The sequence below is a fragment of the Myiozetetes cayanensis genome, unplaced genomic scaffold (assembly GCF_022539395.1).
Source record: "Myiozetetes cayanensis isolate MyiCay16 unplaced genomic scaffold, myiCay2020 scf13, whole genome shotgun sequence".
Taxonomy (NCBI): Eukaryota; Metazoa; Chordata; class Aves; order Passeriformes; family Tyrannidae; genus Myiozetetes; species Myiozetetes cayanensis.
The window spans coordinates 9462932-9476225 of NW_026086937.1; the positions used below are offsets into that span (position 1 = coordinate 9462932).

A 13294-nucleotide genomic window follows, 5' to 3' on the forward strand; every position below is an offset into this window, starting at 1 on the left:
CCTACTTTTCCTGTCGTTTTCCTGAGCTAGCTCTGAGCTTCCTGATTCCTTTCTCTTTAATAATGACTTTAATTAGGAATAGTGAGTGGTGTATTGCAGTAAGCATTGTGCTGCATTTAAAGCACCGTCCCATAGGTGATCTCCCTGTGGCAGAGATGCTCTTAATGATATAAATAGGTGGTTTTGGTAAGTGCACGAACCTGGTGGTAAGTTAAAAAATCTGGACACTGATTAAGCAAAATTAGTAAAAAAATTTTATAATATTTTCACATACTAAAATAATTTCTGTTGATAATTATCTGTGGTCAATCTAGATATGACTTTAACTATGTATTACGCTTAAAAATTGTGAAACATGCAGAGTTGGTTGATTTTTTTTGGTTTTCACTTCTGAGAGAAGGTTAAACAGCTCTTCACATGTTACACATGCTGGTCCCAGTGCTGTGCTGTTGCACAACCTGCTCTCAGACTTGTTTTGTCTCAGACATGTTTTACAGTTCATAAATAACCTGATGGGGTGTAAGTAGTGATAACCCTTAGAAATAAATTCAGGAGCTACAAAAAAGCAAGTATGTCTAAAAGGAAAGGTATCTCTAGAGTGTTTGTAGACTCAAGCATGAACGTACTCAATGATTAAAAAAAGAAGGACCTGACACCACAAGTCTAAGGCAGCAGACGTCTTCAGCTCTGTGACTGTTCTTTCTGTTCAAAGCAATTCATTTCAACTTTAGTAAGTGCTCAGCTTCCGTGAATTGAAGAATTTAAACATTCCTTTTAAGTTTAACATGTGAGTAGTTAAAGCCTGAGCCCAGCATGACCAGTTCCCACCTGCACTGGGACCCAGCTGCATTTCTTCCCCTCACTGTAAGCCCTTAGAGGAGATACTGTTTCTGAATTTGCACAGATGTAAAGGATTCAGATCACTACATGCCTTTACTGGTAATTAAATGTCACACAGTAGCCTTTAGTCATTATACTTTACAGTGCATTTGCCATCAGCAAGCTGTGCAAGCACACAACTATCATTGTTTAAACTTTTTTTGCTAGTTCTGCTGGGGTTTTGTAGAACTCCAGCTATTTGCTGAGTAGTGTAAGTTTGGGACTAGCACATAAAATCCTAAACTCATTTAAGTAAACACTGATGGCCTGTTCTGGGCAATCTTGGACAACAAATTTTGTTTAATCACACCTGTTTCATTAGTGTTTAGTGATTATTATTGTTTCTTAACTGGATTTCACAGATGATAAAGTGTCCTGCTACAAGAGATTTTGTCTGGAAGGAAGACTTACTATGATGTGTTAAAAAAAAAAGAAAAAATTATTTGTAAACAAAGCTGAATTATGTCCCATTCTGCTGCTACTTTAAAGAGATACTGATGATCTCGGGGACAGTCCCTGTAGGTTGATCAAAAGTAAGAGTCTTTGCTGTCTCTCTAGATAAAGAGTTTAACAAGCTAGCAGAGAGCTAGAGAAAGCCTGTGAGCAAACCAAGGATGATAAAACTTGAGTTCATGGGACGGAGGTCTGAAAGCATGGTGGGAGGCATTGTTCTTAATCCACTGAAGAATGAAAGGAGCTTTTCCCTTATTTTCTTATGCATCAACCTCCCACGTTATGCTAAATGGCATAAGTACGCTGTGTATCTGCAGAGGGAGAGGTTCTGTGGTGTTCCTTGTTGGGGTGGAGAAGAGGGATTGAGAGCTCCTAGGACACTTGGGAGGAGTACAGTTTACATAACCTGATAGGGCAAAGAACACAAAATTACTGGAATTAAATATGTTCTTGTCCTTGCTGCCAACTTGATCAGTGTGAACAGGACAGGACCCAGGGTCCCGTAGGTGTGAGTGTTCAGTCCCTAAGTGGAAGCAGGGAATTGCTGGGGAATGGGGAACCATCAGGTAACATTTAAAAAACCTTTCATAAAAATGGAACAGGCAGAATAATCCAATTAGTTTACCATGCTGGAAACAAAAAGTAAAGTCTAAGAGAATTATGTGGAAAACTTGGAACACCTTTCTTCTGACGTGGTTTGTTTTCATTATCTTTGGCTTGCAGGGCTCTTTCCTGTCCCTTCCTCCCTGCCCTCTCCTTTTTGGAGGTGGAGAACCTTTAGCTTGTGCCGTAGTCAGACCTGATGTTTCTTTGCAGATCCCTTGGAAATAATCCCCTGCAAAGACCCTGCTCTTCTGAGAGGTGCTTTTGTTGTTTTGGGGATGCACAGTACAGGAAGGGGAATGTCACTGTATGGTGACAAAAAGGATCTGACCGGTCCATGTGGGGGATACACAGCTGAATTTACTCTCCATTTAAAACAGCATCAGAGAAACACTTGTCTTTAAAAAACAATAAACCCAAGCAAACAGAATTCTCTCGAAATGAGAAACAGTATTGTTGCAGTTGAGTGATTCAGTTAATTCTTTAAAATATGTATTGTTATAAAGATCCATTTTCTTTGGAACATTGGTGTTAAAATGTAAGAAGATGCCTTAACAGTGGCTTCTCAGTATGTGTATATAAGTCCACATAATTGCTGAGAAGGATCTAGAAATTCTACAGTATCATTTGTAAAATTCCCTTTCAATTTATGTACCTTCAGAAGGGGACTAATCCCTAGGGGAAAGGATATAAAAGAGAAAAATTAAGCTACAGCAGTAAACCTGATATATTTGTAATCACTGTACAGTTACATTGTAAAATATATAAATGTTATGGGCTGTAATATGAAGACAGTGATTCAAACCAACCCTGTATTCACTAAGTCATAAATGCAGAAATTAGCGTGAGAGGGGAAAAAAAAATCAAGTCCTTAAATTATATGTACTTTCTCAGACTTGTGGCATACTTGATTTGATCAAACACTACTAGTCAGTCTTATTATAGCTTGTTATGCCTTTCACTAACCAGGATTTCTGTTCAGTGTCTTTTAAAGAACAGCCCTTCAAAGAAGTTGACTAGAATTATTAACAATCAGTATTGTAATTAATGGGATTATGACTAAGGGCAGTCAATTAAAACATTTTATTATGTGTATGAAAAGTAATGTTAGAGAACTACTTTTGTATCTGAGCTTTTTAAAGATGCTACATATGCTCGCTTTTGGTTTTCTGCAGATTTTTTTAAAAGGTTGGAAAAAGTTGTAAGAATTCAACAAGCATTAGTATTTATTCTCAGACATTCACTCACGATTTTAAATGAGTTCAGTTTCTCAACTGAAATCTTTGCCTTCAGTCTTTCATTTGAGTTGGTTTATGGGCCCTCCTTTGCCACGCCTTCTAAACAGTTCACTCATTTCAATTCATTTATCCATAAAGCATCCCTACAAGATGGGGAGATGATAGAAGGTCTGTGCCCATGACAGGCAGGGACTCAAGGGCAGAAAAGGTGCAAGAGTTGTTCAGAGAGGAATTCCCACCCTGCAGCTCCGAGGTGTGTGACTGTTGAAGTTACTGAGCAAAAGCTGTTGTCAGCAAATGAGGAATATAAACTGTAGAGATTTGCATGAATTAAGGTTTTCTGAGCGTGGTGTTTGGTGACATGGGGGTTTTGTACCAGAGGAGAAGCTGATTCACAGGTCTTAGCCCAGAGCTAAGAACTGAAAACAACTATGAAGTGAAATCTGCCAGGTGGCTATTCTCTGGAGTGTTATTTTAAATGTATTTTCTGCATTATCTGTCTCATTATAGGTAGTAGTGTGTACATCTATCAGCAGGAAAAAAAAGGAAAAGCAAAATACAGTGTCAGTTACTTCAATTTAGAAAAATTTTTAAAAGGTCTGATTAGATGATGCTGCTGAGTTATTTTGGTTATGTAAATGTTCTGAGTTAGTTCATCCCTTGGGAATAGTTTATTTAAAGCATATTTGTTATAGGGAAGGATTTATTTTCTCTTGGGAAGGCTTTAGGAACCGAGAGCTAAGTGAATGTGATGATCCCATTTCATGCAGAAATTTGTCTTAGATGGCTCTCTTGAGGACAGAAAAGATCACTTTGATTAGATTACAAAGGAGGGTCCCACTTTCCCCCCACTGCAGCCTTAATCCAGAGCACATGGTTGAAAGTGCTCTCTGCAAGAAATGCCAGTTACCTGTTTAATCATATATATGATTACATAACCATTATAATGGTTATTTTTTTAAATAGTGGAAGTTTCTTCTCATCCTCATGGTTAATATTAATGTGCTGATGGCTAAAAGCCTTCTGATGAGTACCCAATGATTTATCTGCTCTGGTTACAAGTTCTGAGTGTCCTGGCATCTTTTACTACCTTTCAGCTTTGTGGTCTGGGCCCAGTGGGTGGCAGCTGTCAAACCTGGCTCTCAGAAGCCCATCAGTGCTGTTTGTCACTGCCTCTCCATTTTGAAGCAGTTGGAAGGGTGGGTGCTTCAACTGGTCTGTTTAAAATTGCCCATTCTGAGTCCTCTTTTTCTTAGAGTATGTACTTGGGCTGGCCTAACTCAGGTTAGGTCTCAGAAGAAGAACCTAAACCAGGCCTTGTACAGGATGAGCTGTCACCCAGAGATGACCTTTCCCCAGCATCACTCATTTTCTGGATTCACTCCTTCCCATCAGAGTAGCCCTGTGTCTGTCTCTCTGTGCTTTTCCGTTACTAATTGTCTTTATTTCAGGCAGCAAGGCCAATGTAATTCCATTCCATGTGGGTGGGGTTTTTTTTATAGTTTTGCTGGGCTTTGTTTATTTCATATTTATGATGGGACTCAAGTATTCTAGTCTGAACACATTTTCATACAGTTCAATCAATTATTAACTGTAATGGAATGTTTCTCCATAAGGGCCTGGTTTTGCCCTTGATTTAAAATCCCTTGTCTTTCCCTGGGGACTGCAGGATAACAATTACCTATGGAATATCATCAGCTGGAAGTGTTCAAGTGTGAATTGTCCTCCACTATGGAGGGAGGAGCATTTTCTCTCTTACTGGCTGACTTATTCCTTCCAGATAAACCCTTGGAAGCAAGGTTTGTTCAGCCTTCAGCTTCGTGTTTTGGTTGAGAGGGAGATTTAGTCAGAACAAATCCAGACAGACAGTACCTGTCGTTTCAGAGGAGCCAGAGAGAAGGGAAACACAGAGTGCAGACCACCCCAGCACACTGATGATCTTTGCAACCTGAAGATCCTGCTCTTGCCTGAAACCCCACGTATTCCAAGGGCAGTTCTGCCTGCTGTGGCTGGGAAAGGAGAGTTGGGTTCTTTAACCCATATCATTAGTCAGTTCTTAAATTTGTTTCCATGTACTTACCAGAGCTGTGTTCATTTCTTCTTGGGTCAAGAACCTCTTCCCCATCTGTCCTTCCCTCCAGAGAGGAGGAAGTTTGCACTCAATGGAGAGAGTGCTCTCTGTGTTAACAATTTACTTTTATTTTAAGATACAAGTATATTGGTTATTCCAATTTGATTTTTCTGTGGCCTCAGAAAAATTTCAACTAATTCTACTTCTTAGTGTCTGTTCAGAGTGAGATCTGTATTAAGACAGCTCGTGCTGCTTAAAGCGACGTGTTCCACTGTGTAGCAAAGCAGTCCGTGTGGGAACTGTCTCTTACTTGGTGGGAACCCTTTGTCTTTCCTGAAACACGCTCCCATTCTTCCGTGCCACTTTATAACCTCAGTGCCTTCATGTTGCAGACAACCCTTCCTTTCTCATCTCGCTTTTTTCTTCAGTCCCTGCGTGCTGCCTCATTTTCTGAGATGGACTATTACTGCTGGCGTTCCCTTGAAGTGGGCTGGCTTGGAGAGAGATTGGAGAAAGAAATTATTGTTCATTTTTTCTTTTCTAAATCCCTGTAGTTCTGTTCAGAAACCTCATTTTGTCATGTAGCAGGAATAGGCGCTTTTTATTTGACAGATTTTTAGCTCATCTGAGCAGCACTGATTCTCTGTCAAGGTCAGTCAGTCAATTTGAAAGGAAATATATCACAAGAGTTTTTCTCTCCTAACTCTTGAGCATTAGAAAAACCTGAATCCCTCTGACCTGGTAAGAGGTCACATCTCATGAGGTTTCTTTTCATCATATACTAATTTAGTTTTCGGGTCCATTTTTTAATTTCTTTGCTTATTTTCTGACAGTACAGCAAAAGGGTATTACTGATAAGATAGGAAGAAATAGGTATCTGGTTTTCATTTCTACAGTATTTCATAGAAAGTGAAGTGTCACGGTGTTATTTTCCCTCACCACCTCCATACAAATACTTCATCAGTGTTATATTTAAAATATTGTCAAATTGTATAGGGCCAAAGCCTAAAGAACAGTACCAATTTGAGCAGAAACTTCTTAGAGACTTTTCCTCTTGGTGAAGTGAGCTTGATTTGAGGCTACAATCCGAGGAGATGCTCACAGCAATTACTGGGAAAGAATGCAACGTAAATAGCTTGGAAGAGTTTTTCTTGAGTTTGATTTTATGTTTTGTGACTTGTGCTCTGTGATGTTTTTCATTCAGTTTTACATTACAGTTACAAGGTGTGCACCCTGTAATTTTGCAGTGTCTTTTCAGTGTCTGTTCAATCTCAAAACGAATGATTTTTGTCTTCTTAACAGGACATGGAGCAGATGTGAAATGTGTTGACTGGCATCCAACAAAGGGATTAGTTGTTTCAGGAAGTAAAGATAGCCAACAACCCATCAAGTTCTGGGATCCAAAGACTGGCCAGAGCCTTGCCACACTGTAAGTTCTTGCCCACAGACATTTTGATTTGCTCAAATATAAGCTAACTTCATAAAATAATTTTTTCTTAATTCCCTTCTTAGCTCTTTTCCTAACATCTTTTCAACCATACACAGTTGCTTCAACTATAAAGCCAGTGCTTTAACTTGCCAGAATATCTAGAGGTTAGATGAAGACAAGTCTGTCCTTTGAAAATTGCAACTTCTATATTCCTTATTTAAATTTACCTTGTCCTTCTTCACAGACCTCCTAGTTGCACAGTTCTCATTCAGACTGAGATATGGAAAAACAAGAGAGATGTTTCATCAGGCTGATGAAAGCTTTCTTATGCTGCAGTAGAAATATGCATAGTAACTGTCTCAGGGAGTGCTACCAGTTGCTCTGAAGTACAAAAGACCAGGATCAAAGCATAGGACCTTTGCACAGAAAGCCCGGTGTTCTGCTTTAGTAGCCTGAACTACTTTGTTCTTGACCTGAATATTTGTGACTGGCAAATTTTTTATCTGCATTTGAGGAATAATTATGGGGCAAACAATCTGCCTTTCTCTGCTTGCAGACATGCTCATAAAAACACAGTGATGGAGGTGAAACTGAATCTCAATGGCAACTGGCTGCTGACAGCTTCTCGTGACCACCTCTGTAAGCTCTTTGACATCCGGAACCTGAAGGAAGAACTGCAGGTCTTCAGGGGTCATAAGAAAGAGGCCACAGGTCAGAATTTGTTTTATTATGAGGAGTGTTGTTATTAAGTTTGGATTAAAAATTAAAGCTTTTGAGGTCCTGATTTCCATTCATTAGAAATCTTAGTGTTATACCTTCTGATCGTGGCTCACTTTGGGTTTCAGCTGTGGCCTGGCATCCTGTTCACGAAGGGCTGTTCGCCAGCGGAGGATCTGATGGGTCCTTGTTGTTCTGGCACGTTGGGTATGTGGCATTTTCATCAGCACGTTGGAAAGATGTTGGTCAGATGTGAAAGCTAAACAGAGAATATCCTTTTCCCTTTGAATCCGAATTTAACCTGCATGTTTATGGTATAGTTTTTCCCTGTGCCTGAGAACTTTGTTGATGTGCTTCATTTATGAAGAAGTTTTCCTGTACAGGGGTGTTTTAAAGGTTATAATGGCTTGCACAAAGCCAGCCTTTTGTTGAGAGGGTGATGAGTGGTCAAAGCTCCTAGTTTCTTAAAGCTTGTTCTAAGATGCTGTACTTATCTAGTTTTGAAACATACAGTTAAAAATCTCTACATTAATGAATTGTCTATTAAAAACCACTGGGAGCAATCAGTTCACCCAGTAGAAAAATGACAGAGGCTTAAGTTTAACAAAATATGAGATAGAGGATGAACAACTGAATAGCAAAAGTTTTGTGCTGTAGCAGATATTCAGCTGTGTATGACTGATTTTTTTTTTTTTTTTATTTTATCAGGGTTGAGAAGGAGGTTGGTGGAATGGAAATGGCCCATGAAGGAATGATCTGGAGTCTGGCATGGCATCCCCTTGGGCACATTCTCTGTTCAGGCTCAAATGATCACACCAGGTAGTTTCAAGTATTTAAAGTAAAGGTCTAAGGGAATGTATGTACATTTAGAAACTAGAAAGTTGCCTGGCATGAGTGAACAGATAGATTGGGATGGTTCTAATACACAACCAGTGGCTAAAGCAGAGACACAAACTCAGGTAAATGGGAAGGCACTGACATTTTACATTACAGGGTAGAGTCTAACTTCTTGTCCTTCTTCAAAGGAAGCCTTATAAAATAGCAGGATTTAGGGTTGTTGGAGCTCTGAAATCTCCTTAAGAATTTTTTTTTTAAGAATTATTGCAGTTTCTTGCTGAAGAAATATTCTTATCTGAAAAGCGAGTTTTTCTGCAGCTCATCTGCTGGTCATGTCTGTCTTTTCACATTGCAAAAATGTTTGGAGGCTGTAGCTTGTGTATTTAGGTTGAACATGCTGTAAACACGGTGCATTTCATAAAAGCAGTAAATTTTTATATAGGCGTATGTATGTAGTTCATATGAAGAATATATTTGAGCAAGAAGGTTTTGGAATGGACTAGAAATACAGTTCAGGATCTGATGTTGATGCCTTGTACTTACACCCTTTATACTTTGAAGTGTCTTCTAACTTGTAACTATATAGATCATTATTGTAGGGGTTTTTTATTTTTTATTTGATCCTCACACCTGGTGTTCAGATCTAGAGCTGAACTTGCTTTAGTAAGAGTTGAATCCTTATATAATCAAGATAGCACACTAAAAATCAAATAACTAATTAGATTTTAATTAGATTAAAAGTTGCTAATGCTCTTGACCCTTTATTGAGATCATATAACTTCCTTCTGACAGCAAGTTTTGGACTAGAAATCGGCCTGGAGATAAAATGCGAGATCGTTACAACTTGAACCTGCTGCCTGGGATGTCAGAGGATGGTGTGGAATACGGTAAGGCAGTTTTCCTCACCGTGGAAGGAAGAGGGTTGGGGTCAGGAACAGGCCTAGGTCTTTAGCTGACACTTGTGGGTAAGATGAGGAAGCAGAATTATAGTATTGGTGACCACTTAGTCAAAGATATCTTTTCATAAGGATGATTTTACTCTCCATGTTATAGTGATCACCATTCCAACAACGAGTTTTGTTCTGTTTCCACAGCTCCAGGAGGTAAGACCTGCTCTGTCAATCACAGGAAAGAGGTTTGGCTCTCCCTCTGGCAGTATCTCCAGTTTACTTTTCCTCCTGAAAACTTCAGCTGTCTTCAAGACTTCCCACAGTCCTGAACTACAGCAGGAAAAGCTTTCAAATTATTGAACTTTACTAAAATCTTTAAAATTACTCCCCTCTTAAGGACTTATCTCAGTAATTTTAGGCTGCTCAGGGTGGGCCTCAGCCACTTGGAGTTGCATCTGTTTCTTCAGATTTTTGATTATTTGCTCATTTGGTTTGGGGAATGTTAATTACAATGCACGACTTTAATCCCATTTAAGTTTTAAAATATATAGATTTGTTATAGCAAACATGGAAATGGTTATGTGTTATACCCTAAATGTAACTTCCCTGAAAAGGCATAGTTTCTGACCTTTTGGGGTGTATTTATGAATCTGAATTTGCAGTTCTTTTTATATCCTGTAATTCATGTGTGGAACTAAGAAGCAATCCACCAGTTGTAAAATTTATGTTTATTATTGGAATATGATACTAATGGTAAAAAGCATGTAAGAATCCAGAGGGGAAAATGTTCCAAATATAACTATTTATTGTTTTTCTCTAGATGATCTGGAACCCAACAGCCTGGCAGTTATTCCTGGCATGGGAATACCTGAACAATTGAAAATAGCCATGGAGCAGGAGCAGATGGGTAAGTAGTAGCTAAGGGGAAGCATTTTACTGAGCAGTCCAGATACTGTGTGACTTCTATTTCATTCCTTTCATATTCTTTGAGAGCACAGATGCCTTTTTCTGAAGTTCTGTGCTGTGCTGTGCATATTTCCCATGTAAAGAAGGAGGAGCTGAAAACCTCTTGATCTCTTTTGCTAAATAAGCTGTAAAAATAATAAAGGATCTCTCTGTAAACCTGCACTGCTCTGACTGTTTGTTTCCCTGGTGCCAAAGGGAAAGATGAGTCGAATGACATCGAAATGACAATCCCAGGACTGGACTGGGGAATGGAGGAAGTAATGCAAAAGGACCAAAAGAAAGTGCCACAGAAAAAAGTTCCCTATGCAAAACCAATACCAGCTCAGTTTCAGCAGGTGAGTACTTGACACAGGGAACAGAACAGTCTGTTATTTTCCCAACTTCAAAAAGTGTGTGGCTGTTGAAATGTTTTGGATTTCCAGTGTCAGCACTTCTGTATCAACACCCAGTGCCGTTGACCACAGTGGCATTTAATTATGATTTAAACAAAAATTTAAATAAAAATATTTGCTTAAATCCCTTATATCTTGTATCTGCACCAGGAAAAAGGTTATAAAATATGGAAGTTGTATTCAGCATTGGTTTTAGCTTCCACATATCCACACTATATCCATACTACACAGTGTTTCAGCACATCCCTTTTCAATGCAACAATGTGTTGTATAAATGTTGTTCTGCATAAATAATCTTGTGTTTCCTAATTTTTATAGGCATGGATGCAGAATAAAGTTCCTTTGCCTCCCCCACCTGAGCCATTGAATGATAGAAAGGAGGATATTAAGCTGGAGGAGAAAAAGAAATCCCAGGCGGAGATTGAGCAGGAAATGGCAGCACTTCAGTACACAAACCCACAGCTCTTGGAGGTTTGTGTGGAAACACTTACTAGCAAATTTTCTTTAGTCCTCTGTGTGATAGATTTGGACTTCAGCACTGAAGTGAGCAGCTTCCTTTTGCAATGCTGCTTTCACCTTTTTACAAAAAGTCATCTAACTGATTAGGATTTTGCACTGAACGGGTGATGCTGAGAAACCTTCGATGAGGCCCCCACACCTCAGATAACCAGCACTGATCTGTGGGCCTCTTCAGTTAGTGATTGCTCTTTAGTTACTTATTTCTGTTAACTACAAGAAGAGCATTTTTGCTCCTGAGAAATTAGATGATGGCTTCTGATTTTTAGTTGTAACATACTTCTGTGCTTATTTGATTTCCTGGGTCTCTTTTTTTTTTTTGGACAGCAATTGAAAATTGAGAGACTTGCACAAAAGCAAGCAGAGCAAGTGCAGCCACCGCCCCCAGGAGGATCTCTCCATGGACCCCAGCCTTTCCCAGGGCAAGGCCCTATGTCACAGATGCCTCAAGGGTTTCAGCAGCCCCTTCCACCTCAGCAAATGCCAATGAATATGCCTCAGATGGGACCTTCTGGTCCACAAGGACAGTTCAGACCTCCGGGACCCCAAGGTCCGTTACACCAAGGAGCTGGAGGTCCACAAGGGTTCATGGGACCACAAGGACCTCCAGGTCCCCAAGGACCTCCACAAGGAATGCCACGGCCTCAGGATTTACATGGACATCAAGGAATGCAGAGACATCCAGGCCCCCATGGGCCAATGGGGCCTCCAGGTCCCCAGGGTAACGCTGGCCCACAAGGACACTTGGGACCGCAGGGCCTGCCCGGCTCTCAGACTCATTTGGGACCGCAGGGGCCGCCCGGCCCACAGGGTCACTTGGGTCCTCAAGGTCCCCCTGGAGGTCAAGGAATGCAGGGGCCACCCGGTCCACGAGGAATGCAAGGACCTCTTCCTCACGGCATGCAAGGAGCTCCCGGATCTCAAGGGATGCAGGGCCCTATATCCCAAGGACCTTTGATGGGACTTAATCCAAGAGGGATGCAGGGTCCACCAGGACCCAGAGATAACCAGGGACCTAATCCACAAGGGATGATGATGGGTCATCCACAAGAAATGAGAGGTCCTCATATGCAAAGTGGTTTACTAGGACATGGCCCCCAGGAGATGCGGGGCCTGCAGGGACCCCCGCCCCAAGGTACAATGTTGGGACCTCCACAAGAACTGCGTGGGCCACCCGGTCCTCAGGGCCAGCAGGGACCTCCACAAGGCTCCTTAGTGGGGCCTCAAGGAAACATGCAAGGACCTCAGGGACAGCCAAACCCTTCGAGGGGGCCACACCCTTCTCAGGGCCCTCTGCCCTTCCAGCAGCAGAAAACGCCTCTGTTGGGTGACGGGCCTCGCCCCCCGTTCAATCAGGTACGTGCTGCTCTGTGTAACAAGAGGAGTGTTGAGAACGTGGGAAGGATGACTGTTATGTGGTAGGAATGCACAGCAGGAGCTGAGAGGCTCCAGGTTGGGTATTCCTTGCAGGACTGATGCCTCAGGAAAACTGAAGTGATAATGAAAGTGGTTATGTAGCTTGGAAAGCACAGAGGTAGAAGGTGTCCCTGCCCATGGCAGCAGGGTTGGAAATAGATGATCTTCCAGCCCAAACCATTCTGTGATTCTATGACAGTTAACTGTGGAAAAAGGATTATTGGGAATACTGTTGCACAAATCAGTCTGCCATGAAAATATTCAACCTTAAAAGAAACTCAATTTTTTTTTTAATTTAGGGACACTGAGCTGTCTTAAGTGGGATATTTCCTGGGGAGTAGACAAGCACTAATAAAAGTTGAATTTAAACAAACTGGACATATGGAGAGTCATATGTATTAATTAAAGCAAGTTATTGCCAACTCTGTTATCCAGAGTAGTTAATCTGAACCATGGGATGAATTTACCACAGATGCTGACACACCTGCAATCAGCCTAGGTTGCAGTAAGTGCAGAGGACACAGGTGTCCTGTTCCCTGCGTTTTAGCCACGTCTGTACTTCCTGGAGCACAAGTTCAGAGACAGCCTTTGACCCCTGTTAACTCCTTACTCCTTCCTACTGAGAAGCAGGAGAGGGAGCACAGGTATTGAGCAGGTTTGTGTAGGACTAGCCCAGGTCTGATGGGATGAGTGCTGAGCGGGGCCTGTGTGTGTGCTGACAGCTAAGGAGTTGTCCCTGTGCCCTGCTGCCTTGGCATCAGCTCCAGGAGGGTTCACCAGCTCAGCAAGATGTTCGGCATAGCTGACCTGGGATACTGGAGAGTGCCGCCTATAGGCACACCCACTGACTCTGCAGGAGTCAAGTCAGGCTTTGAGAAGTCTGGTTC

At 41.2% G+C, this 13294-nt stretch overlaps 1 protein-coding gene across 3 annotated transcripts in view; it reads left to right on the forward strand.

The window, feature by feature from the left end:
• The window catches only part of WDR33 (WD repeat domain 33), a 66436-nt gene that overhangs the window by 41467 nt on the left and 11675 nt on the right, over positions 1-13294 (forward strand). For 2 of the 3 annotated variants that reach the window (XM_050308761.1, XM_050308763.1), the window contains exons 8-13: positions 6547-6673; positions 7230-7384; positions 7519-7597; positions 8099-8209; positions 9020-9114; positions 9322-9646. In XM_050308761.1, coding sequence (XP_050164718.1) covers positions 6547-6673; positions 7230-7384; positions 7519-7597; positions 8099-8209; positions 9020-9114; positions 9322-9446 — 692 coding nt within the window. In that variant the 3' untranslated portion in view covers positions 9447-9646. Of the gene's footprint in view, positions 1-6546; positions 6674-7229; positions 7385-7518; positions 7598-8098; positions 8210-9019; positions 9115-9321; positions 9647-9937; positions 10025-10278; positions 10419-10793; positions 10947-11318; positions 12348-13294 lie in introns of those variants that run through there. The other variant, XM_050308768.1, reaches the window with a different exon arrangement.